The sequence below is a fragment of the Patagioenas fasciata genome, chromosome 10 (genome assembly GCF_037038585.1).
Source record: "Patagioenas fasciata isolate bPatFas1 chromosome 10, bPatFas1.hap1, whole genome shotgun sequence".
Classification (NCBI taxonomy): domain Eukaryota; kingdom Metazoa; phylum Chordata; class Aves; order Columbiformes; family Columbidae; genus Patagioenas; species Patagioenas fasciata.
This window is the reverse complement of record NC_092529.1, coordinates 10,647,108-10,672,546: the sequence shown is the minus strand read 5'-3', so window position 1 is coordinate 10,672,546 and position 25,439 is coordinate 10,647,108. Positions and strand designations below refer to the sequence as shown.

General features: G+C 51.9%; 1 protein-coding gene across 3 annotated transcripts in view; it reads left to right on the top strand.

The window, feature by feature from the left end:
- The window catches only part of CACNA2D2 (calcium voltage-gated channel auxiliary subunit alpha2delta 2), a 218,201-nt gene that overhangs the window by 145,072 nt on the left and 47,690 nt on the right, over positions 1–25,439 (top strand). For all 3 annotated transcript variants that reach the window (XM_071813114.1, XM_071813113.1, XM_065845442.2), the window contains exon 4: positions 24,919–24,978. In XM_071813114.1, the coding sequence (XP_071669215.1) occupies positions 24,919–24,978 (60 nt within the window). The remainder of the gene's footprint in view (positions 1–24,918; positions 24,979–25,439) is intronic.

Genomic DNA, 25,439 nt, shown 5'->3' with positions numbered 1-25,439 from the left:
AAAAGCCAAATAGTCCCTTGTGATACTCTTGAAACAATATTGTATTTTATGGAGAGGGAGACATAAGTGAAATGTTCTTATTGACACACCACAGATTGGGCTTGTTTCTTGTTTTTCTAACTTTTGGGGTCAACTTCTATAATAAAAAAATTTCTTGGCTCTACTCATCTCAGCTTTTTCTCTGCCTGTTGTGCCTCACAGTGCTCTCTGCAAGAGGGGAGTTGTTCTCTCTTGTTTGAAGCCAGCTGGGACAGACATAGATTAAGTGCCTTGACGGAGGTTGCAGAAAGCCAGAGCAGAGATTTTGTCTTTGGGCCCCCAAAGTAGCAAAGAGCTGGACTCAAATGCCTCTTTCTCTTGCCCATTTTCTTCAGGGCTCGAGAGACTTCATTGCTAATTCTGGGCTACACGCTTAAGTGCTGAGCTAAGACTTTTGTAGGTGAGTCCTGGAGAGCGTCATGATCTGGAGGGGATTTGCATGGGCACAGGTTGTATGGTTGGACTTGGAGACACATGGGGCAGTTTGGTGTGTGAACACAACACCATAACCAGCTGATGTGAACACAACACCGTAACCAGCTGCCCGCGGAGTTCCCCGCAGTTTTGTAGGTTACTCTGCAAATCTGCTTTCATTAAACCCAGGCCTTTTAGTGGAAAGACGATGGCAGTTACCTCCTCAGCTATCACTCTTTCCCTCGCTGTAGGGCAACCTGAGCTGTCTGAAGCCAGAGAACTCCCATCCTGGCAAAGACAGGACGCCATCTTACATTAAATGCTGCTAGTTCCTGCTTCTGTCTTTCCCAGCCCCATTATTTGGGCTCTGCTCAGCTCCGTCTTTCACTGTGTCCCCATTCACTGAGCTCTCTGAGCTCTGAACGGGAAGCAGAGCCAGCGTGGGTTTTGCGTGCCGAGTACCAGGCATCAGTGGATTGAGGTGATGACGGGTCTGAGCGGGCAGGGTGCCTTGTGCCGGGCACTGCCAATGCCCCGTGTGTGTCCCCTGCCCCAGCGGTGCCTGTGAGACCGTCTGGGGCTCAGTCCCCTTCACAGCCCATTCCCAGCACAGTTCAAACAACAGCCTCCTAAAATGGGAAGCAGCGCCGTGTCCCCATCCTCCTAGGAGCCTGCAAAGGCCACCTCCTGTCAGCTCCGATGTCCCGTTCCCATAGCAATGCTTTCTCTCTGCTGCTCGTGGCCAGTGAAACGCATGATGAGACTCTGACATTGTTCTTGATGCTGCCAGGCTGTGACAGGGAGGGCAGGGAGGGACAGCAGTGCCGGCTGCTCTCTGATATACTTTGCTGGATTACCCTCCAGGTCGGCTTCGGTGGTGGAAACTCCCACTGGAGCATTTCTTTTTGAGATGACAAATAACCCAGCAGCCAGTACATGGGTAGGTGTCAGCGGGAAGGAGCCGTGCTCGGTCCCCAGGGCTGAGCTGCCAGGAGCTCCCAGAGCTCCTCCAGACCTCTGCTCCAACAATCTGGACCATGCACGTGGTGACAGTCCCTTGGGAGGTGGCATAGGATGATGCCAGCACCTTCCCAGCGAGCTCAGCTGCAGGAGGCGCAAGGGAGGTGTCTTCTTGAGGCCGAAGCTTCCAGAGGAGGCACCTGTCCTGGGCATGTTTCTTGCTGCGCAGTTTCTCTGCACTGCTGAGCATTCCTCATTTTTAAAATTCTGATTTTAAAGTGGAGGAAAGGACCTGGTGCCTTTGGGTTGGTTGCATAGGGAGGGTGTTTCTTTAACTGTCAGATCCCTCTAGTTAGGCTGGCATGAAGAGCTCAGAAGCTGCTTTGCTTGGGGTGTCTCTGCTGGGAGCAAGCCACCCCCTCCCCAGCTGCAGGTCTGCAACAAAAGACCTGTCTCAGCTCTGCTCCGGCGTGTGTCACCTACACCGTGTTCCCCGCACAAACCCAGGAGGTACATGGCATCAATGATTGCGCTGGGCGAGGATAAGCAGCTCGGCTCCACTTAAGCCAGGAATCAATAGGGGATTAATTGGTATTAAGAGAACACATGTTGCAAAGGGAGGGTTCGCCCTTCTCCTGAAGGTGAGGGAAGCCACAGATGGGGCATGGGGGTCCCTGGCAGGTCACCCTTCAGCACTCAGCCACCAGTGGCCACCAGGAGCTCACGAGAGGGACGCTGGTGTCTCGGGAGGGCGGTGGGGAGCTGGGAGCGGTGCCAGCACTGAGCTCTCACTGTTTGCTAGAGCACAGGGAGATGGCCAGGCTCCCCTTCACTTTTGTGCACTCAGAGCTGGCCCCGTGGGTGTTCTGCCTCAAGCAGTGCTTTTTGTTCACAGGGCATTTTTTTCCTACAAGGGCTTTTAAGGTGATTCCTTCCATCTGTTTGGACTTTTTAAGCTATGGGCCAAATGTAGTCCCACTGACACTAGCATAGATGTGTTAAATGCTGTTGTGGTGGCTCATGCTCCTCCTCTGCCGAGTAAGAAGGCTCCACCGAGCTGGGTGGTGGTGTGTCCAGAGAGCGGGGTCACTGTGCTGGCACCTGGTGGGACTCGGGGCTGCGTCCTGCTCTGCTGGAGATTAATTTGGAGAAGAGGCTTTCTTGCTTTCCCTCTCCTAAAATTGCATTTTCTTGTTTCTGGGTTTTATTAAATCCATATTATACACAAAGTGTAGTGAATTTGGAAGGAAATTATACTGGGATTTTTTTTTTCTTTCTTATGTGTTTCGTGCTGATTCTGCACGTGCAGAGCAGGGCTGTTCCCTGCTGCTGTTTCATCTTGTTTTACTTTCTGGAGAGAAAACAGAGAACAAAAAAGTTATTCACTTTTCTCTGGGAAAACTCTTGACATTTTTCTCATAGCTCTCTAATACCAGAGATAACCTTTCACTCAGAGTTTGTTGGAGGAAATCAGTTATATTGGATGCCTGGGTGTGAAAATCTTCTCTTGTCCGCTTCCTCACTTTGTGCATGTTGTTTCTTCTCACTGGTATTTTTTCCCTCCAGCCAGCCCTCCCTGGTGGTGTTTGGAGCCATTTGGGTGTAAGCAGTGTACCCCATCCCACGTCCTGCTGTGAACAAGTCCCATCCCACCAGATTGTGTTTTTGAACAAGAGGGAGAGCGGGCAGCATCTTCCTGTATCCCCATGTTAAATGGCAAATGGGTCGCCTTCCATTAAATGTGCCACCCATTTGAAAAAAATAAAAACAGAATAGAAAGGGAAAACCACTGGGAGTGATGTTGAGGTTCAGTTTATCCAAGACATGAGCGTTCTGCTTGCCTGGGTTTGATGCTACATCAAGTACCAGCTCAAACTATAGACTTACCACAGAGAAACCACACACGTTTGAGCTCCTGTCCTCTTGTAACTTCGTACATATATTGTTTTCTGGGGAAATGTTCCATTTTGGGAAGCGACTGGAAATGTTTACAACAAATTATATAGAAATCAATAGACTTGCTGCAGATGGGTCTGCCTCCCCATGAGTGGTGAGCTCCAAGAGAAGACATCTCGGTGCTCTGCTCCTGTGGCTCCTGCCTCGGCGCAGTCCTGGTTTACAACAGGTTACCCGGGGAGAAATTATAATACCATTGTGTTCCAGTTTATAAGGTAGCAATCAGATCAGGTCAGGTTTACGATCCACCTAGCTTATTACCAGCTCCATTAGTAGCTGCTAGCAGATGTAGGGAGAGAGGGATTATTACTCTCGCAATGCACACTTAGCTGGCAGATTATTGAAATTTCTTTCTAATCCTAAGCAGTTACTTGGGAGGTATAAATCCTTGAGTGATAGTGCTTATATTCCTCTGTACTTTGATCTCAGCTAGCACAACCGATGATACTCTGATTAATCTGATTTTTGTTCCTTAAAAAACGTATCGTGTCCCCGGCATCTCGAGGCGTTGAGTTCCACAGGAAACTGTGTTTCTCGTCATCAGATCTGAACATCTAAATAACCAAGCTCAGAGGTACCTTCTCTTTTACATGGAGATTTATACATCTGTGTCCTCTGAAATTCATTTCTTCCTTTAAGTGAATCAAATCCTCCAAATGTTTTCAGTCTGTCGCTGCCTGGGTTCCTCCTATGCTCCCAACATCTGCATTGCTCTTACCTGCCCCGCATCTGCCTCTTCCCCCGGCTTGGCACGGCAGAGCCACGTGCGGTGTCACAGATGAGGGACCCACTGATTTATAGACCTGCTTGCTAATATGACAGTTTTATTTGCTGCTCACTTGTGAGCACAAACTAGCATCTTTAGACCATCGCCTCCGCTGAGATATTTGTGCTCCAGAGTGCCTCCATCTATTCCTCTAATGGTTGGGGTTAATTTGGAGCTACCTCAGCATGTGTGATGGGTCTTAATTTTTCTTCCCCAAAAGCAGTACCTTGGATCTGCTTGCCCTGAATTTCATCTGTGGACGTTGAATTCCCTGAATGAGCTGACTCCTTCCAAAGCTACTTGCATGTGTATCTAGTCCCATCTGACATTTTCCCCCCTGTAAGGGATTTCCATCTTCTCACTGCACATTTGTTCCCCCTTAGGATGCTCTGCTATTCCCTCCTATAGCCAGGATTCTGGTGCTACTGCATTGGAAGACATCCTTCTCTTTCACCTCGTGTGCTCTTCCCATCCTCTTTCATTTCTCCTTCCCCAAACTGACCAGGGTTAACTGAGGTCTGTTGCACGGAAGAGCATGCTTTGAGATTTCTTTGCTTTTCAGGAGGTGAGGAGGCCCCAGCAATGAGCAGCAGATGCACTTTTAGAGATCCTTGGAAGAAAGGCTTTGCCGCAGGTTTTCTCAAGTCAAATCTCCGCCTTCCCCTGCACTTGTTTTCTTTTCCCTTTCTTCCCACTTGAACAACAAAAGATTAGGACATGATGGGACAGGTTGAAATGGATGGCAGTGGTTCTACTAGACTGCAAGCTTGGCATGGCTCAACTCTGCCAAGGTATTTTAAGGGAAGACAAATGCCCGTCTCACAGCGCCTTGTACAAATGAGGTGGCGTCACCCCGGCTGCCCCTCGGCACCGCTGGGCCCCAGCTGGCGCTGGCTCAGGGTCCGGTGCCTGGCAGTGGTGCTTCAAGAGGGACACATGAGCTGTGACAGCAGTTTTACCTCTGCCCTGTGCGATCCCCATCGCTCTGGAGCCCCGGCTGCAGGAGCCGCGTGATGCCCGGGGGGCACTCAGCTCAGTGATGCCAAAGGTTTATATACCTGGACTCAAACACAGGGATGGACTTGTGTTTATCTTATTTCTCATGATTTGAAGGTCATCTTCTCGCCGGATGAGAGGAGCGTGAAGGATGTTTGGTTAGCGTTGCCGGGATTAGCCACTGCTTGCTGTGATCACGCTGGTGGCAGCAGTGTGACTCAGTGTCTCGTGCATTACTCTGGATTTTGGTGTTGGTGCTGTCCGATCACACCAAGGTGCTGATGTTTAAGCCAAGGAGGTCTCCAGGGCTCCTTTCTAGGGCCCATCAGGTTCACAGCAGCAACTGCTCAGCCACGTGCCTTGGCCCTGAAGTGGGACACGAACATGTCCTTATGGATGGTGTTGAATCAGCACCTCCACACTTCTTATCCTGCTGTAAAATCTTTGAAAGCTGGTGATATCTTGAACTAGAGATTTCTTCTGACTCCAGCATTTCGAGTGCTCGTGCAATGAATGACAAAACAGCCAAACGTCCCCTGCAGCCAGTTCGGCAGGGACAGAAGTAGGACGCAATACCTGCAGTGCTCAGTTGGGATCGCTTTGCTTCTGCTTCACCACTTGCCCAGTGCAGCCTTCAGCAGGGCTCAGACAGGGACACATCTGCACAGCACCTGTTTATATATTTTTCCTCCCCTCCCTCCTCAGAGAAATCAATTCCATTCCCCAAACAATGGCGAAGGCCTTGAGGAGATATTGATCTGTGGCAGAGCTGGAGAGGGGAGCATTTGTGACACAGAGATGCTCTTTTGTAAGTAAAAGATAATTACCAGATCATGGGGACACTTGCTGAATAGGATGACATAAAATAGGCATCAGGGTGAAGGGCACCGAGTGAAGCATTGGAATTGCGCTGTCCTCCCCGGCAGCTCCCGCTCCTCCTCCCTGCTTCCCTCTGCCATTTCTCCTGCTCCTCACTCCTCCCCTCCTTTTGTCCCCCAGCTCCTTCCAATTTCATCTCTCTGTGCGCTCCCAGTCATCCTGTCTCCCCCAGATGAATACCAGGTGATGCTACCTCAAATCCTTTCTCTCCAGCCAGGGGTCCCTGCCGCAGTGGGGATACACCTGGAGCCAGCTGGCTGCTGACCCTGACACCGGAACAGCAGAAGGGGCTGCTCTCTGTGCCATGCTTTTGCCAGTGCTTCCAAATTCTGGTCTATTTTTTTAAGTGATAGCAGGGAAAACAGACCTCTGCAACAGCATTGACCACTGTAGCAATTAACCCCATGGTGATTTTTAGGACTGTCCCCCCACTCTGAAGTATCAGCTAATGGCTCCGGGGTGGGGACGGCTGCTGGAGGACCCAGAGCCCAGGTCCCGGATTGTGCTGCTGGTGCCGCGTTTCCCTTGGCAGCTGATGGTTGACTCTCCATATGTTGGTAGTAGCCTGTGGGCTTGGACCGCTTGTCTGCCTGTGCTGTCTTGAGGAGGTCCCAGGGTGCTGAAGGACACAGGGACAAGTTGTAGCCATGACGTGCTATAGCTGCCTGGATGGGGGCACAAGTGGAGCTGGGTGTGCTGAGGGGATCTGTAGCTCCTAGAGCAAGCACAGAGCTGGAAGAGAGGCACTCGGGAGCCTTGTCTCCTTCCGATGCTGCTCCCAGCACCTCGGGGGATGCTTTCCCCTCTAGAGCAGCACCTGCTACTGCTATGAGTGACATTCTAGTTTGTCTCATGGCGGAGCTGCAACAGATTTATTGCCTGGGCTCTCCAAGGCATCCCCCTCCCCATCAGCTGCTGGGTCCAGAGTGCAAGTCCCAGAGCAACAAGGGTGTTGGCACAGGTGTGTTCCCAGGTGTCACATTAGCAGGCAGCTCTATTGCTTGGGCTTGGTGTTGCAGGCAGTCGGAGCCACGTGGGGTGTTCGGTTGCAGGGCTGGATGCTGATGCGATTCAGTGATGACTGGGAGAGCTGCTGCCAACTGCATCTTATGAACTGGCACAGCACACTGTGAAAAAAAAATACAACTCTAAATACTATGTCGTAAAATGTCCCTTTTTATGTACACTGACACTGGTAGTATTCTCTTAATTACTTGCTGATACACTACAAATGGATCATGGTGCATTTTGCAAGATTAATGGATCCCTCGTGGGATGAACCACCCTTAGACCACGGGCTCTGCTGGCCAGGGCGGGAGGAGAGAGGGTCCTGTCCCTTTACAGGGGCAGCAGGAGCTGTGTGTCCCACCAGCCATCATTGACTCATCAGGTCTCATCCAGATGGTTCATCAAATCTGGCACCACAGTCTGAATGCCAGCAAGGTCTGTGCTCATGCTTAAAAGCCTGGAGAGGCATAATCTCTGTCTTCATGTCTGTGCAGACAGGTGATGCAGGGGCCCTTCAGCCGCACCCCTGGCTCTGGAGGCTTCTTTTGATTTCGACATATTTCCAAATCCCCCTCTCCAGCACTGTGGTTCCTCTAAAGAGGAAGTGCTTCCCAGCTGTTATCAACATGGTGTCCGAGATAAGCAAGCGTTTTCCTTTACTCTCTGGGCGAAAGGGCTCTGGTATCTGCGGGTGTGAACTGATAACAGCAGCAGCTCGCTCCAGCCCTCTCGTTGGCTTCGGCAGGCATGGGGCTGGCACTTCCGGCTGGGGTTGCTGCCATTATTTCTGCCTGGTTCCTGCTGCTCCTGCACAGCACCTTCAGGTTTTGCGTCTTTGGGCTTTGCATCCTTGGGTTTTACCTTTTTGGATTTTTCACCTTCAGGTTTTGCACCTTTGGATCCTCGCCAGCAAGGCGCGAGGCCGAGCCAGGTGCAGGAGTGGCACGCTGTGATTTCTGTGCCTCCATCAGCTGCCAGCTCCCTCCAGCAGCCCTGTGTCTCAGTGTTATTAAGTGTCTTGGTGTTATTCCCTGCCATCACCAGGCGAGAGCTGGTTTCGCAGCCTGACCTGCACCGTGCAAAAACAACAGAGTAGGGAACCTTGTGCCTTTAAAATAAAATATTTTTTTTTTTAAAGGGGAAAAAAAAATTACCATTATTGAATAAAATACCACCAATTTTAAAAACTCTTTTAAATATTGTTGCTGTATTTCCAGCTGTTAAAATCTTCTGTATTTAGTTATCATAATAACAAAGTGCTGCGGCTGATTTGAGCAGCAGGGAGGCAGCAGCATTATTCAGAAGGATTTTAAATGGTCGGGTTTTCTTCCTCGCAGTGGTGCTCTCTCACCTATTAGAAGTCTCTTTGTTGCCTTGGCACCTCTGGCCTGGGTGGCGGAGGTGGCACCTGCGCATTGGTGGAGGGACCCGCCACACCGCTTGGCAACGTGCTGATGCCATGTGGCTCCGGCAGGACGCCGGGGAGCCAGGCATCGCGGGCGTCTGCGCAGAGCGAAGCAGAAAAGCTCTGTCATTTGGCGGAGAGGTGTCACGCTGCAGAGTTAATGGGGAGAAAGAAAATGAGCGAGCAAGACCTGGGCTGCTGCTGCAGCGAGGTCTTCTCGGCTAAAACAAACCCCTGGGTGCTGGGGGAGGTGGGCATGCCTGCAGATAGGTCTGTCAGCATGCCCACCTCTTCCACCGCACAGGGGCTCGGCTCCATTGCACTGTGTCAGCAGTTTGACCAGACCATCCCTATCCTGATGGCAGAGGCACTGGAGGTGGTCAGGAGCGGGGCATCCTGGACGTAGGATCCTCGTGGTCACTGGTTGAGCACGATGAATCACATTACAAAGGGTGCACAAAGTCCCGTAGCTTGCTCCTGCCCTGGGGCACACCAGGTCCTTGTTGCTGATGGCAGTGGCGTGCAGCTGGGTCCCACAGGATGGGCAGCTCCGATCGGGGGTCAGTGGTATATGTAGGTGAGATGATTGCTGAGCACTTGGTTTCCTGACCCCAAATCGGTGGGGATGGAGAAGAGGGCAGAGGCACCGAGTGTGAGACACTGCTGCAGGGTGTGGGGTGGCTGGAGAAGCAAGAGCACGCTGAGAAGGATGCCGCACATTTCCTTCCTGTAGAAAAATGCTGTTTTAGTACTATCTCCCCAGCCTGGCGAGGGCTGGCAGAGATATTAAAAGGTGTGTGAAGGCTCTCAGAAACATCTTGAGTGGCTGGGCAGAAGCAGACTGCTACCGTGCAGCTCTGGGGACCGCAGCATTGAAGGAGCCAGTGAGAAGGACCTGCAAGTGCCATGGGACAGCCAGCACCGGCAGGGACCCGGGGGGAGGTGGCAGAAGATGCTAGGTCCGAGTGACACAATCTCACGGTGCTGCTGGCCAAGCAGTGGGCAGGGCTGGCAGCAACCTGGCCTCTCAACCATCATGTTTCAGGTACCAGGAAAGTCTCGTAAACAGGAGTAACCGTATTGTCCCCAGGCCCCACCACAGTGGTGTGTTCCCCAAAAGGTTACCTCCAACCAGCAACGCATTGTGGGTAATGAGATGCAAATTGATAGCGAGACAATAAGGCTGTCTTGTGAGCCCTTCCAACGGGGGCCAGTGTTTAAAAGTCAGCCTGATTGCCTCGCTGGCAATTTGCATAGCATTAACCACAGAGATTTTCTTTTTAAACTTGAACTCTTTTTTTTTTCCAGAGGTCACCTCAAACTAATTACAGCTCCAGCACTGCTTTACAAAAGAGGGCTCTGCAGTGGCGGTGGCAGGGCCTGGAGTGTGAGGAGGAGACTTTCCCAGTACAGGGAGGGTGGAGGCCACGTCCATGTGGACTTGGGTGGGTTTTCATGTGTGCATTGAAATTGTTTCATAGCAGAGCCTCGTTGCATTTATGCGGGTGCCAAGCAGCGTGTCTGCTGTGGGAGACGGCAGCAGCAGGGCTGGAGACCCAGCAGACAAAAGGGGTTGATCCTCGGGTTATCTCCAGCACAGGCACGATGTGGGTCTCACCTGCAGATGCAGCTTTGCTGGGCTGGAAGGAGTTGGGGCGACTCCACCGCCTGCTTAGGATGCTGCAGTGAAGAGGGTTGGAAGAGCCAAGCCTTGGGGTGTTTGCGTCTTTTCCTTCACCATGGTTTAGCTCATACAGTGATTTCAAGGTGTTTTCTTTGAAGCTGGTGTAAAAGTGGCCAGGGACCAAGAAGGTCTACAGGACAGTGGCATCAGGCGACTGGCAGCATGGTGTAGTGGCTCTTCAGCAATAGCCTGGGACATTTGCTTTTATAGTTGAATTCTGCCTGGGCTGTTAGTCTGGGTTCAAACTGGAATGGAGTCTGCTTAGTCTCCCACTTGGACTAAGATGATCGTCGTAGGTGCCTCCTACCTGAACTTTTCTATTCTACTCTATCCTGTCCTCTGGGCAGCTCTGCCAGTGGGTCTGAGCAGCAGCCTGGAGCAAAGGCAAGCGGTGAGCAGCTTGTGGGGAGCCGAGGCTGCCCTCCCTTCCCCAGAAAAGCACTGCCCAGCAGGCAGGAGGCTCCTCAGAGGTTCAGTGAAACCAGTGCAGATGAGTGCCCAGTCAGGGCTTTGGTGGAGTGCCTGTTGTTATCCAGGCTGTCTTCAAGACATGAAATGCGTGCTCCGTGCTCAGCAACCTGGGCTGGAGGTGGGATGGTCCTTCCAGATGGCATCTGTTGGCCACAATGCTTGGTGAATGGGTTTGTCACCAGTTATGCCATGGTGGGAGTGGTCCCTGCACAGCAGCAAGTCCCTGCTGCAGGAGACAGCGAGTCAGGGCGGCAGCGGGTTTGAAGAGCCAGCTGGACAATTTTATGACCATTAATATCATTTGTAGTTATGCAGGCCATGGCTATGATACAAATAATTAAATCTCATGCTTCATAGCCTCAGCTGATCACTTGCTGCAGTCAGGAATGAATCTCCTACGCAGAGCGTGAGCGACTGATTAACTCTTAGAGAGGTTTCTTTATATCTTCTTCTTCTGGCTTGTTCCTTAGTTTCTCTTCTCCTGGTTGCAGCTATGAGGCTCAGTGCCAGGCATTCCCTTCTCCTTCTTTGCAAAAGCCCAGCAAAAGAGTTGTCCTCCGAAGTCCCTTGGCATGGGTGGAGGCAGGCCAAGCCTGAGTCTTCCCCAGGCTCCCTGCCAGCATCTGCTGTCTGCCCAACATGTCCCATCACCCTGCCCAAGGTGGTGCTGGGCACCTGATGCCTATCAAATTCCTCTCAGTTCTCCGTGCTGCTGTTGTGAGAGGCTCGAGATGCTCCACGGAGTAGCCTGCTCTGAGAAGGCATCCCAGCTCCTGATCTGTAGGCACATATGCCTGCTGAGGGGCATCCTCTGCTCCTGCTGTGAGGTCTTCAGGCCATTTTCTGGTTTACCTCCCAGATTCTGACAATCCCCAGATCCTGACTGCTCGAGATCTTTCCCTCTGGGCTGCTATGATGCACTCGTCGTCCCCTACCAAACCGATGTGTGGCCATGGCTTCATTTCAGAGTTCTTCAGCCGCCTCCTCCTCCTCAGCTGGAGAGGCTCCTCCTTCCAGGCTGGAGCCAGCTGGATACACACACATTGTCTCCTTTCTCCATGGCATCTTTCTACCCTGATTTTTAGCATGTTATCTGAGATGTTAGGCCCAGGAGCAGAGCTCACAACACCCCTCCAGGTTTGTCAGCAGCTCTGGCACCCTTGATGTCTTCTCCATTCCCTGAGCAGCCCCTTTATGGGATAATATCCCAGCCAAGCCCAGAAGGTTGAAGATCAGCAGTGTGATAGCAGCAGGTTATTGAGCATCCTTGGCTTACAGGTCACTGTGTCACTGTCCTGTTTAGCCGAGGACAGCAGAACTGCTGCTGCTGTGCCTCTGTGCCTCATCAAGGGAATCAGGGTGGGAAAACTAAGCAGAGAATATTTTTATATTTTTCCTTCTTTCTCTTTCCTCTTTTTTTTTTTCATTCCTAAAGATTGAGTATAATCAGAGCTAATCAGAAAATTATGAGCTGTCTGATTGCTGATTAGATTCCTAATGTTAATATAGTCAAGAAGCCTCTCTTAGCGTTGTATTTTAAGAGAAGTGTAAAAATAACGTCTTAGAAGGAGTGAGCCAGAGCTGCTGGAGCAGCAGGGAACCCAGTGCTGGCTCCGGTGAAGGAGAAGAGGGCTTCACCGCTGGCAAGAAGTTCAGGCCAGTAGAGAAGGAAAGGACAGGACCCACCCAAACTCTAACCAGCTGTGATGGCTTCAAGAGGGCTGCAGAGCCTAGGAGAAGGAGCATAAAACCAGCTCTTCCCATGAGTTAGTCCTTGCACAGAGTCAGACCTAGGAATTTCTCTGCTGTGCTCTGGGGGCAGGCATGCAGCTTTGTCTCTCTCTTCCCTTCCCACCAAGTTGCATCTTCCCAGATAATTTAGTTCATTCATCTCCCAGTGTCATGGCCCGCCTCACCTGCTGCTGCAGGCAAGGGGCAGCCTCAGGTAATGGTGAAAGGGAGCCCAGGGTGTACCCAATGCCCAAGTGGGACTGGGACGTCCAAACGTTGAGCAGATGTCTGAGAGCGAGCATCGGGCAGGGGATGTGTCAGCCAGAGTGTGGCACTGTCTGGTGGAGTCACTGAGATGACAGCATGGGAACTGGGCCAGGTTTTATGCTCTTTCATAGAATCATAGAATAGTTTGGGTGTGAAGGGACCTTCAAAGCTCATCTAGTCCAGCCCACCTGCTATGAGCAGGGACATCTTCACCCACAGCAGGTTGCTCAGAGCCTCATCCAACCTGGCCTGGGATGTCTCCAGGAATGGGGCATCCACCACGTCTCTGGACAACCTGGGCAAGTGTCTCACCACCATCAATTAGAAAAATTTCTTCTTCATGTCTAGTCTGAATCTCCCTTCTTTTAGTTTAAACCCATCACCCCTTGTCCTATTGTAACAGGCCCTGCTAAAAAAAGTCTCTGCCTATTTTTCTTGTAGGCTCCTTTTAAAGGGAGATGCCCTCTGGGTTGCTGGTGAGCACAGAGGATGCTCCCACGGGTGCTGGTGAGAGCTGGGGGAAATCCTTGTCTGCTTGTGCTTGGCTGAGCTGTTGCAAAAAACTTCAGGGCCCTCCAGAAGCAGAATCGGAGGAAGACGCTGTGTGGTGGTGGTCCAGGCTTGAGATTTTGTCCTTTTTCCCCATTTAAGCACTGAGGATTGATCCACAGTATCCCCAGCGCTGGGCTGGTGCCTTGAACTGTGCAGGGAAGCTGCCAGCCCTTTCCACAACTTTCCTCTCCAGTCGCTGTCAGTGCAGCGATAACTCTGCAGCTGAATGGCAGGTATTATGTTCTGGTGCACTAATGTTCCCGGTAATAAGCTGCTCGCCATTCACCGTGTGTTTTACTTTGATTCATCCCGATGGCAGTGCTATATAATGGACTATATACTGTAATTGTCCCCCATTGTCACCACTTAATAAGTTAGTATGATGTTATCGCAGTAATTCGTATAATTTTTTGCAAACTTTGATGAATTATATTTTGTTCTTAGTGAATAAAAAAAAAAATCAGGGAATGGTGAAAAGAGGCAGAAGTTAGACAGAAGTCCGCTCTAATTGCAGAGCGGGCTTAATAATACAAATGTCTACAGCCAACATCCGGGCTGCTTTTGTTTCTGAGCCTCTGGGAACAGACCGCTGGGCCAGCTGGGAAGGAGCTGCTGTTAAATATCATTTCTTTCTAAAAACATCTTGATCAGCAGGAATTGGCTCTGTGCTTGGGAGATTAATTTTGCTGTGCTTGCTCTTGACAAGCCCAACATCAAACAGAGCAGACAGGATTTAATTTGATGTCCACAGGCAGAGGTGAGGGGTGATGTCCGTGGGGTGGGTGCAAGAGCCATGACAATGGCGGTCATGGTGAGCAAGGGAATGCAGATGATGGTCATGGTGGTGTGCATGACTTGGACGTTGCAACAGCCCCAAAATCTACCTGTATATTTGGGGAGGAGTTTGGGCCCCACATTAAGCAACAGCAGAAGGAAAAGCTGTGCTGGAGCCTGGACAAGCATCTTTTCCAGATTAGATGTACAACATCTCACCAGGTATTCATGGCTTCCAAGTGTTTGTCAGCATCTCTGAGGGCTTATGGTTCCATGTCTGGTAGGGGAAGGAAAAGTCAAGGCAGGGAGATGTGTGCCTGGGCTGGAATCTCTGGGTGGGAGGCAGGGAGGGCTGCTCAGCGTCCACGAGGCGATGGGTAGGGACCTAAATGAGATTTTTCCTGTAACACATGTCCTGACCTTTTTTTAAAAATGAAATCTATTTTATTAATTTTTTCTTTTTTATCAAATCCGTCCATGAAACATTAAAGATATGACTGCTGAAAAGGTCAAGAAACGTGTAGTTGTTGAAATCTTGTTCCAGTTGATGGCTTTTTCCTTAGGGGAGCTCTTCTGCACCTTCTCCTCCTCCACTTCGGTCTTTAAAACAAAAAGGGACAAAATCGCCTTAATTTTGGATTTACCAGTAACGCTGAAACGTGCTCCTGAAGCAGGATGGAAGGAAGGACAGTGCAGGCAGTGATGCTGCCCTCAGGGAACCGCAGGATCAGGCCAGCATCACCATCTTCTGAGCTGGAAGTGATTTCTCCTGATGAATGCAGACCCCGCGAGAGGGCTGTGGGGTCTCCAGCCATGCCGGAGCAAGCTGGAGGCCAGCACAGCCAGAGATCCTGTGCCCCAGGGAAGGGAGAGGCTCCTCAGGGGACTGGGCTGCAGGGAGGGCACGTCTCAGGTGAAATTAATAAAGGCGAAGCTCAAGCCACAGGCGCAGTGGTGAATACGCACTGAGTACCTCTCCTTGGCTTGGGTGGCTCCTTATTAGCTGTGAGAATGGGAGTCAGTCATGTTTGCTGAAGGAAGGGAGCTGAGCTCTCGTTACAGGGGCTTTATTAGCACCAGCGCTTTCTGGGTGCCATGTCTGCCAGGCAGGAACTACATGGCCGGGTTTGCTCCAGGAGGTAAGAACACTCTCCTTACAAAAGGACCAAGAGGAGGAGAGAAAGAAATGAAAATAAAATAATTGAGTCAGGAGTGGATTTGTATCGAAGCTCATTGGGTAAATGATATTAAAGGAATGTTAGGAGTCTGTGGAAGCCAGAAAAGTGAGAGATGCAGTTGAAGTGCCCAAGAGTGGGCACCAGACCCCCTGCATCCATGGTGGTGGTTCGCTGCTGTTTGGTTCCTTCTTTTACAGCAAAGAAGCTGGGTCATGAGTTGGGCTTGCTGTGCTGTGAAAATGCAGAGCTAGATGTCACTTACAATTTAGGCTTCAACCAAGAGAAAAGAGTTGAATGGAGGGCAAAACCAAAGCAAGAACCACCCTGGCCAGGTCCCATGTTAAGATGACAAGAAGCTGAAGGAGTGGCATCTGGGAGGCTTCTCCTTGCTCTGTGGAAATGCCAGGGATGGAGGGGTGAGCATTGGGGTCACCGTGGGCTGTCACATTGGGCAGAACAATTTGGTGACCCATGGAGCTTCCACCTCCCTGGAACTTCCCCCTGGCACCTGGAGCTTCTGGGACTTGATTGCCATTTTTCTGAAAGTTTGAGCAAAGCTGCTTCCAACTATGCTGGGGTTTTTTTAGAGCAAAGCAACCACTAAAAAGTCCTTTACATGATTTTTTGCATTGCAGTTGCTTTGCTTTGGTGTTTTAAACTGGCAATATAAACTGCACTGGTAGTGTTTCTGTCGTAGTGGTAGCAGGGGCCTGAGTTAGTGATCAGCGTACCTGACCCCTCTCAGGCTGCGGGAAGGTTGCTGGTGGCATTTTGGGACATGAGGGAGACACCACACCTGTCTCTGGAGGGTTTCAAGCCAGGAAGTTTTGGGGCTCCCCTTGGGGCTTGCTGGTGGAACAGGATGGTGACATTTTGGTGCGCCCAGAGGTGATTTCTGCACACTGAAGATCTGCCTAACCATAAAAGCTTAATAACGGAGGAGCTCTCCCTGAGCCGTAATGTGCTGTATGGAAATTCCTGTGTGACAGGAGATAATAAACGAGGTGCTTTTTAAAGCTTGCACATCACAGTGCAACAAGAGGTGATGCCTTAAAATAAATCGACGGTAAGTGGTTTCCAGTGCAAACTTTCTAACAGGCTCTGCTTGGATGAAAGGCAAAGAGCTGAAGGGGAGGATTCCAAAGGCACAAACGACCTCATCCCTAAGGAGTGTTGAGCTGAGCGCTCACTGGGACGTGGGCACAGCAGCCAGCTGAGATTTGGGTTCCCAGGGATGCCCTGGCCTGCATCTCACAGGAGATTCTGCTCTTGGTACCATGCAGAGCATTGACAGGGGAGGGGGAGCTACTCGTTCAGCTTCTTGTCATCTTAATATGGGACTTATTTCTCTGAAATAAGGAAGGATAAGGATAAGGAAGGATTTTTTTTTTTTTCTTTGAAGACTCTGGCTGCTAAGACCTGGCCGGACAAATTCCTCCTTCTCCTGCCCAAGTGGCAAGCTGTATCACTTCCTTTTATTTTTTCTTTTTTTTTTTTTTTTAATGTTCCCCAACCTCTAAGTAAAATTGATTTTTAAGTGAAACTATCACTTATAATTGCAGCTGAAATGCCTTGTGGTTATTGTAATGGATTTTGAACTGTGACAAGCCCTACTTGATGATCATAGCTGGAGCTCCACGGATTATTTGAGTGTAGTTTAGGGAGCACCGTTGGACTGAATGATTGGAGTTTATCTGAGGAGATGGGGCTGAAGCAGTGGGCTGAGATGCTGACTAACATGTTTGTTGACCCTTCTGACACCACAGAAGCTGGGGCTGCCCAGAGACATCGTGCTGTCTCCCGAATCCCTCTGTGGGAGCCATGTCCCTCCAGCCTGCCAAGCCCACTGCCCACCCATCCCCAGGGAGCTGCAGCGCTGGGATGGGGGAAAAGGAGAGGGCAGGAGTGTGCGGCAACCCTGCCTCCTCCTCCCCAGCCTGGAGGACCTCTCACCATTGCATTTCCCCAGCCCTGACCTTCTAACAAATGCATCTTGACCTGAATTATTTCTGGTCATCTGAAACCTTATTGCACAGCAAGCGAACTGCTCATCACTCAACAAATGCGAACTGCAGCGGAGAGAGTTCCCAAGCCCTTCCAGCTGTGGCAGAGCTCCGGCAGACCCGCTGCGCCATGCCAGGATGCCAAGTTTGTGCCCAGCAGATCACCCACCCCTTCCACACCATGCCGGTGCCACCAAGCACACAGCAGGACCCTGGCATTTGCTGTCCCCAAAGCAGACAATAACAAGAGCTGTGGGCAGCAGTGCTTGCCAGGATTTTAGCTCTGGTGTGTGCAGCTGGTAGCCATCCCATTAGCAGCTGTGGTGCAGTTACTGGGGGGCTTGGACTTGGATGGGCAGCCCTGACACTGCTGGGTCAGGTCTGTCCCATCTGCAGCCAGCAAATAGCACTGGAGCCACGTTTGTTGAGTGGTTTGTATCCATCACTCCTCTGGGTGCTGCTGACATGCCCCAGACCTTCAGCATCTACCAGAAGCTGGCTGTCAATATTCCAGCTTCATCCCAAGGGAGACTTTCTTCCTTGCCAGACAGGATTTTGTTTAGGCAGTTAAATAGCTAGAATTTAACTGGTCTCACTACTGTCTAACTGGTAGAAACTTCCATCAGGAACAGACTGGGTTTTCTGTGCCCCACTCCTCTTGTGAGCTGACGCTCCAGAAGAGAGTGAGAGGTGTGAAATGAACACAATTTAAAGCTGCTGAGCTTGGATTTATCACCCAGGACAGCCTTTGAAAAGCCATTTACATCCTTTGTTTTCTTCTCACCATCAAACACTCCCTAAACTTTAGGCAAAAAGGACGCCTGGTGTGCAGTCCTGAGTCCTCTTCCTCTTGAGAACACTAATGAAATGAACATGAAGGTCCTGATAGCAGCTTGCTGCAGCAGCTCTATCACCTGCCAGCCCCAGAGATGATTCGGGTCAGTCTGAGACCCGAGGAGGTTGCTCCTGCAGCTGGAGGACAGCAAGAAATGGCTGTCAGGGCACTGGCCCAGCTGAGAACATCCTCTGTTACCATCGCTCCTATTTCAAAGACTTGCAGTATTTGGGCCTGCTGGGGGTTGTCCTCTAGTTTCTCACCTTTGCCTTTTTCAGAGCTGCAGGGCGGAGTGTGGGTGTCTGAAGCAGCATTCCCACCCCACACTACTGTCCAGGGCAGCCCAGGTGTCCCTGGGCAGGGACAGCACAAGAGCCATGAGTTACTGAGACGGTCAGTAAAATGATGGAAGCTGTGGCTTTGGGTCTCATCCCAGGCTCTCAGGAGTGGGTGCTGGCCCTACCACTGTCCTACGTGGGGTCTGCCATGGCTCTGGCTCTGGTTTGCTCCGGGTTTAACCCTCACTGCTGGCAGGGCTGGCTTTGCAGAGGTGTCCCCCTGCTCACCAACCTCCCAGATCCCAACAGCAAGCACCAGCTGGTAAAACACTGGGGTCTGGAAGCCCTTGGAGGATTTACCACCTGCTCCCTAGTATTCACTGGGGCTTTATTTGCCCTCCTATGGGCAGGAGAGCACCAACAGCCAGTGCCAGCTCCAGCTCCATCATCCCCCAGGGATGAATTGGATCCGGGTGCCAGAAGAGGAGATGCAGGCTCTGGCCACCCCTTTCACTCCATGTGGCCAAGGGAGCTTTTGACAAACAAGTTAGTGCTCCAGCAGAAAAATGCTGCAGCATGTTTGAAGCTGCCTCCTTGATCAATACTCAGCCGTGGCTGAGCCCACTGCCGACTGGATTTCAGATGATGGCTGTGGGGGTAATAAGAGCCCTGGGATCAACTGTCTTGGAGATTATTAGAGGATGAGATGCTTCGCTGCTTTACAGTGTTTATTGAAGATTTATATTTCCGCTGTGTGTGTAAAGGGGTTGTTGTCTTTTGTTACTGGTTGATCATTTTTTTTATGATGGTGTGTGCTCCGTGCCATTATGCTTTGCTTAGGAAGGTGTACAATGAGTTTGGTGAATGGGGAGAGGAGTGACCACGGACGATAGAAGAGCTGGGATGGGGACACCCTGGAGCTGGTGGCAGGAGGTGGGACTGTGGCATGGTGAGCAGGTGCCCTCTGCTCCTATGCACACAGGCAGAGTGGGATGGAGATGCATGAATCACATGGAATGGGCTTTCGCCTTTCCGGATGCTCTGCAGTGACAGATGCAGTTTTGGGGTGCCCCATCCATGGAAGGGGGGTTGGTGCCAGAGGAGAGGGCTTATGCCATCCTCATTCCTCCGTTGTGGAGGAGGAAGAGCTGCAAAAGCAGCTCACGAGGGCTGTTCCTGCCTGGGGCTTGGATTGCTTGGCTTCATTGTGTGTGTTTGTTTTTCAGCTTCTCGTCTTAACTTTTTACCTGTGTTGTCCCACTTTGGGAGGAGAGCTGGGATGGTGAGATGCTGTGTGCATCTCTTTGGCCCAGTAACGCATGACTGTTTTAATCTCCAGCAAAGATCTCTCCTCCCAGCTGTGTGCTCAGGTGTGGGAGGTTAATATGCTTCACGCTGTTTGGGAGGCGCCGGGATGAGGGTGATACCAGTGGCACAGAAGGAAGTTAAATGAAGGCTTAGCAGAAGCAGCTCCCTCTCAGAACAAATGCTCCTGGGCACATCAGCTGTTGCGTAGTGGCCATCACCGGGCCCTTCCTCACCAGCTGTGGTGAGAGGCCAGGGAAACCATCCCACATCCCTGAGGAGCATCCCTCCTCATCAGCACAGGTGTGCAGTACTCTGCTTCTGTGGGAAGGCTTGGGACACAGGGACAGCATTGCTGCTGTCGCACAGGGCTGCTCAGTCTCCTCTTGCAGAGTGTTTGCTTTAATCCTGTTTTATAAATCCAACCTTGGCCTTGGCCTCCTCGTCTCAGCTCTGGTCTCTGCTCCGCTGCCTCCCAAGTTAAACCCACTGATGTGACTGAGGCAGGAGCAGCCAGGGCACACATACTGCATTGTGGGGGCTGGGAAGAGAGAATTAGCAAACTTTTGGACCAGTTTCTCTTGGAAAGCTGCTGCGCAAAAAATTGGAGCAAGGCAGGAGAGCCATGGATGTGATGTGGGAGAAGGGGTGACAAGGTGGATAGTTGCTACATCAGGGACAGTCCCTTTGTGTGCTGGCTCCTCAAGCAGTGGGGATGCTGACAGCAGGGACTGTTCCCTCTGCCCAGAGAGGAGGTTGTGGTCCCTGCCTGCACCAGCTCCTGCGCTCAGAGTGTTTTCCACCACCTGCTGCCCAGTAGCTTTGGGGCATCAGTCCAGCTGCCCCCCAAAATGTGCTGCTGTGGATGAGCACATGTGGGTGAACTGTGCTCAGGATGGAGTAGGTGATCCTGTGGGCAATCAGGGCTGAGAAACAAGGTCCTGGAGCGAAGCAGGGAAAGAGCAACAGTCATGCATTTGGAGGTGCCATCCTCTACACAGACCGGATGTCACCCACCTCATCCCCCCCTCTCCTTTCCCATGAGGCTGTCAGGAGGGTAGACGCACACCTGCCTGTGCCACTTTCACTATCGCCTGCCCGTCCTGAGCCTGTGCCATCCCAGAGCTTCCATAATCCTGGGCAAGCTGGTGTGCTGAGCAGGAGCTCCTGACAGACCTGCCCGGGTGAGCAACGAGGCAGAGAGGAGCGCCGTGCGGAATACGAAAGAGGCCGAGGTGTGATAAAGCCCAGGCAGCACCTTCCCCCTCACAGACTCTGCCATCGGGATCTCCAGACACCAATCCCTTGCAAATCTCCTGCTGGCCTTTTATGACCTGCAGAGTCATTTCAATTTGGTGTTTTCAGCCTCTAAATCTCCTGTCCTTAGCCCTCAGTGACTTCTGGGGAAAGAACTGCGCTCCTTAAAATGCCACAGCCAGGGCAATCCCTGCACCAGAGCCTGCTGGAAATTTGCAGCTATTTCACACCCATGCCTTATTTTTGGTAATTTCTCTAATTTTTCTTGCTGTTGGAACCACACAATTGGCGACTCCACGTCCAAAGCCCCCTGGAGAATTCAGTGGCTGCCATGTACAGGCATGAGATCCCTGCCCAGCTCCCTGGCGCGCTGCCTGCATCCCGGGCATCTCGCAATCCCTGCACGCAGAGCACCATGAGACAGACTGGTTGATCTGTAACACTTGAAAAATAATGGTTTAATCATTATTAAGGATTAGAAATAATCCTTGAGCTGTATTGATCACGATAACATTATTCATGATGAACTCATTTGGCATTAATGGGGACGTCCTGCAGCAGTGTGTGGCTCCGCACATCCCCGTCACTTTTTTGGGGGAAGACGTGGCTGGGGAGGGGTTGCTGGAGCAGCAACACCTTCCTGGCCCTAACACACATTTCCGGGCCCTGTTTGTGAGCAAACCTGTCCCAAACAGCCCCCTCAGGGAGTCAGTCCTTGCTCTAGTGGTTTTGGAGGGTCCCAAATCCAGCGATCACCCATCCCATTCATACCAGCAGCCAGTCTCTGGGCAGGGGCTGGCTGGGGCTCCCGCTAGCACCAGCCAGGGGTGGGATGTGGGGCTGTTCCCATGGGAGCCCCCCAACACAGAATCGCTTCAGGCTTGTTCCCCAGCAACGATGGAGTCGGGCGAAGGGTCCCCTGCCGCAGAGCAGGGCGGCTGGCTGCTGGCCTGGTCCCTCTCTCCTCCCAGTCCCTGTTTCAGTCACAGCACAAAATGCCTTTAGCAAGGAAAATGCTGCAGAAGCAGCAGCTGGGGGGCTCCGGGAGCACTTCTTCCAGGGTGCGTGTCCGGCGGCAACCCAGAGCCGGCACAGCACCCTGCCATGGGCTCCCTGTTCCTGCAACGTTCTGTTTATTAAACAAGAACATCTGGATTGATGTTTTTTTTAAAAACCAAATTTATGTCAACATTGACTTTGACAAATTGATATTTTCCAGAGGAAAAATATCTTCCATTGAAGTGTCGTTCCTGGGTGTAGCCATCCCTTACTGCACCATTTGCAACCCTCCAGGCACTTCACACAAGACGATGAATAGTTAAAAGATGTCCATAAATCTTACCCGAGCCCATAATAAACAAACACGCTCTTATCAAATATAGAAAAATGCATATTTCATCACTGCTGCCTTAAACGCAACTCGGAATAAATGCTTGTCTTTAATCAGCCCTCTCAATATATAAACAGAACACAAAAGCTTGAGGGGATGAGGCACAGAATTGGGCCACAGCTTTTCTAGGTGGCTCTGGAGATGCAGGACTGTGGCTGCACAGGTGCACCCACCACAAAACTACCCTGAAAACTAACGTTATTTGGCTTTTCTGTCCGGCTACATATTGGCTTCTATTCTTTTCACTCTGCCACCAGAGCCATTGGTATTTTGCTTGAATGCTCAGCTCATAACTGATCTTTCCCCTTTGGATGCTGGCCATTGAAAGCAAGCACCTTTTTTTTTTTTTTTTTTTTAATCAAGACTGAAAAAAGATAAACCAGAAGAGTTTCAACCCGCGTATGCTGAGATTATCTAGTGATGGATATGTGTTTCTCCGCATGTGATAAGAACAAGCTGTGTTTTCCGGCTGGGGAGGGCCAGATTTATGATGTCTTTCACCACTCATTGCCTTATGTTCGAGTACCCATGCTTTGCTGTGGTCCTGGTAACCCAGCACCCGCCGTCATCGCCCTGCACCTGCCACACTGCCAGGGCTGGTGCTGCCGGCGCTGGTGCTGCTGTCCTGCAGGCAGCGGGGCTTCCTTTCGCCCAAGCATTGCTTAGAAGGGCTGAGGCATTTTGCATCCCCTTGTGCTGATGGCAGCCCTGGAGAAACTGGTGACAGCGGGGATGGTGGCTGCGGCACGTGTGGCTGTGCCCAGAGCTCCTGCCCACCTGTCTGGAGATCATCATCTTGTGTGCATGCTGTTATAGCCAGGCACCTTCCAGACTCCAGGGAATTAAATTCCCAGGGATGTAGCTGGACTTCACTGCCACCTGGATGGGCTTGCACCAGGGTGCCAGGTCACTGCTGAGCAAAGAAGTGCTGTTTTTGTTCTGTGATTTGTGGTTCACAGTGGGAAGGTCAGGCTTGTAACAGCACTGGGAGTCTTACGTGTGTCTGTGTGGTGCTCCACAGGCTGTGATTTGGGGTTGTTTGGCCCAGGATGTCACCCTGTTGTCAATACCCCTTCCTTCTCCTCCCAGCTGATTTGGAGGGTTGCAGGTGGCCAGGGCTCCTTTCCCTCCCTGTGCTCTAGCTGCTGGCATCACCTGTGTGGAGCAGAGCACGGAGCAAAGCATGTCCTATCCCGCATGGAAACACGGAGCAGGCGATGCAACAGTGCCTGCTGTAAGGTACATCTTTGCTTGATGTGTCTCCTGCTAAGTCACCAGGGAGCCTTCCTGGGCTGCGACAGCCTTGCCAGCCTCATGGCTAATTAACCCAGTACAGATCAGCCGCTCAGACCCTGGAGCTGAGACCTCCACAGTGTGTGTTCCCCTGGAGCCTCGTACAGCCAATGGCTGGTGGGGAGCAGGCGGGCTGTGCCTGGTGCTGCGGGGCTGTGGAGATAAACCCTGTGCCCCTGTGAGTGATGACGTGCCCGTCACCCCAGGGTCCAGGTGGCCCTTGGCTGCACAGGCTGGCTCAGGATGCCATGTCACCTCCAGCTGGGCTTTGGTGCTGATGGGGTACACAACCCTGGCACACAGCTGCCTGCACCCCCTAGGCCTATAGCTGGTCAAGGGACAGAGGGAAAACTCTGGGTCACTTGTTTTGCTCTCAGCTTTGTTTTCTTAGTGCTGCAGAACAGATCCTCTTGGAAAGCCTGGGGCTCCCGCCCTGTCTGTCCCCTTTGGCTCCATTAAAGACCAGATTGCAGCTTCTCCCCACCTCTGCATGTACCCCCAGGACTGTTTGGCCTCCAGCCCTGCCCTGCTGCACTCTCCGTGCTGACCGGGCTGTTTGGGTGAGCCCAAGCCCAGTGAAGCCACCCTGGTGCTGAGCACCACCCCATCCTGCTCCTGGCGAGCCCTCGTTCCTCTGGCTGCACCAGCGCAGGCAGCAGCCTGCTCATCCTGCCCGTGCTGCCTGCTGCCTCCAGAGACATCAGAATGGAGACACTTGTGTCTGCTTTGAAGCCACATGAGCTTTAACAAGAGAAGGTTGTGCTTGCCCCAGCCTCGGGTGAGACTGGCTGGGCAGCTCAGCCCTGAAGCCCCCTCTGCAGGCAGCAATTGCAGGCAGAGCTGCCGCCTCTTGTAGCTGGTTCCTCTCCTGCTCACCAGCTCCCTGGGAGTGCTGGGGTGTTGCAGACGTACTCGGTGCCACTGAGCCAGTGATCCTGAGCATGTGATGGGGTGAAGGAGGGCACGGGCAGGTGGAAGGGTTAATCTGGGTGGGCAGCCATGCACCTCTGGGCTCCAGTGCTGTGGCATTTTGAAGGGGTTTTCGAAGCATTTTTGAAGGGTCTGCCCTACGATGAGAGCTGTGGGCTGTTGGTGCAGGGACTGGGGTTTAGCCCTTGCCCTGCTCCACAAATGAGGCTGCTGAGCTCCTGTGATGATGGCTGCGATGGCTCAGCCCTGGTTGAGCTCGAGGAGCAGCAATTTCTCTGGAGATAAGGGCTTGCTTCGGGAAAGGCAGGAACAAGCAGAGAAACACTGGCTGTCCATGCCTGGGACATCCTTCTCCAGGCGTTGCTGCCTGCATTCTGCCTCCTTCCCTCTGCCTGTGTGGCAGAGAGGTGTTGGGGTCCCAGAGGATCCCCAAAACAGAGGGAGGGAGGGTGCTGGGGCAGCACCCACACTCCTGGGTGGATGTGGGCCATGCCCAGCTCCTCTCGCTTTTCTTGGGCTCACTTCCCTTCTCCTGTTTGCTTTGCAGAGACTTGCCAACGCGGCAGAGAAGTTCCAGAAGGCTCATCACTGGCAGGACAACATCCGGGTAAGACTCTTTGCATCCTGGCTGCTGCCGCCCTCTTCCCTCCTGATGCTGAGTTCCACGGAGGCACCAGCCTTGGGGATGATTCCTGGCACAGGAATCCGCTCCTCGTCTCATCCTTGCTCCCATCCCTCGCCGCTTCCTTCCCTCCTTGCCCATGTTCTTGGCTCCATCAGGAGCGACCGCTGGTTGTGCCACCACTGCTCAGCATGCAGGCTGCCCCAGCACCACTACCTGCCACTGCTAATGAGGGCAAATGAAGTGATTTTGAGCTCATTTCCAGTGTTTGCTCTAAGAATGCAGGAGGTGAAGGTCAAGCTGGCAGCTCAGTGCTGAGGGTGTGGAGACCAAGGAGATACTCACTCACTGGCTGTCTCTGGCAGCTGGTGGGTTTGATGCTGACAGGGGTCTTGTGTGGGGTGATCCAGCTTGTCCATGGCACCTCCCAGCAGCTGTGGTTGGGA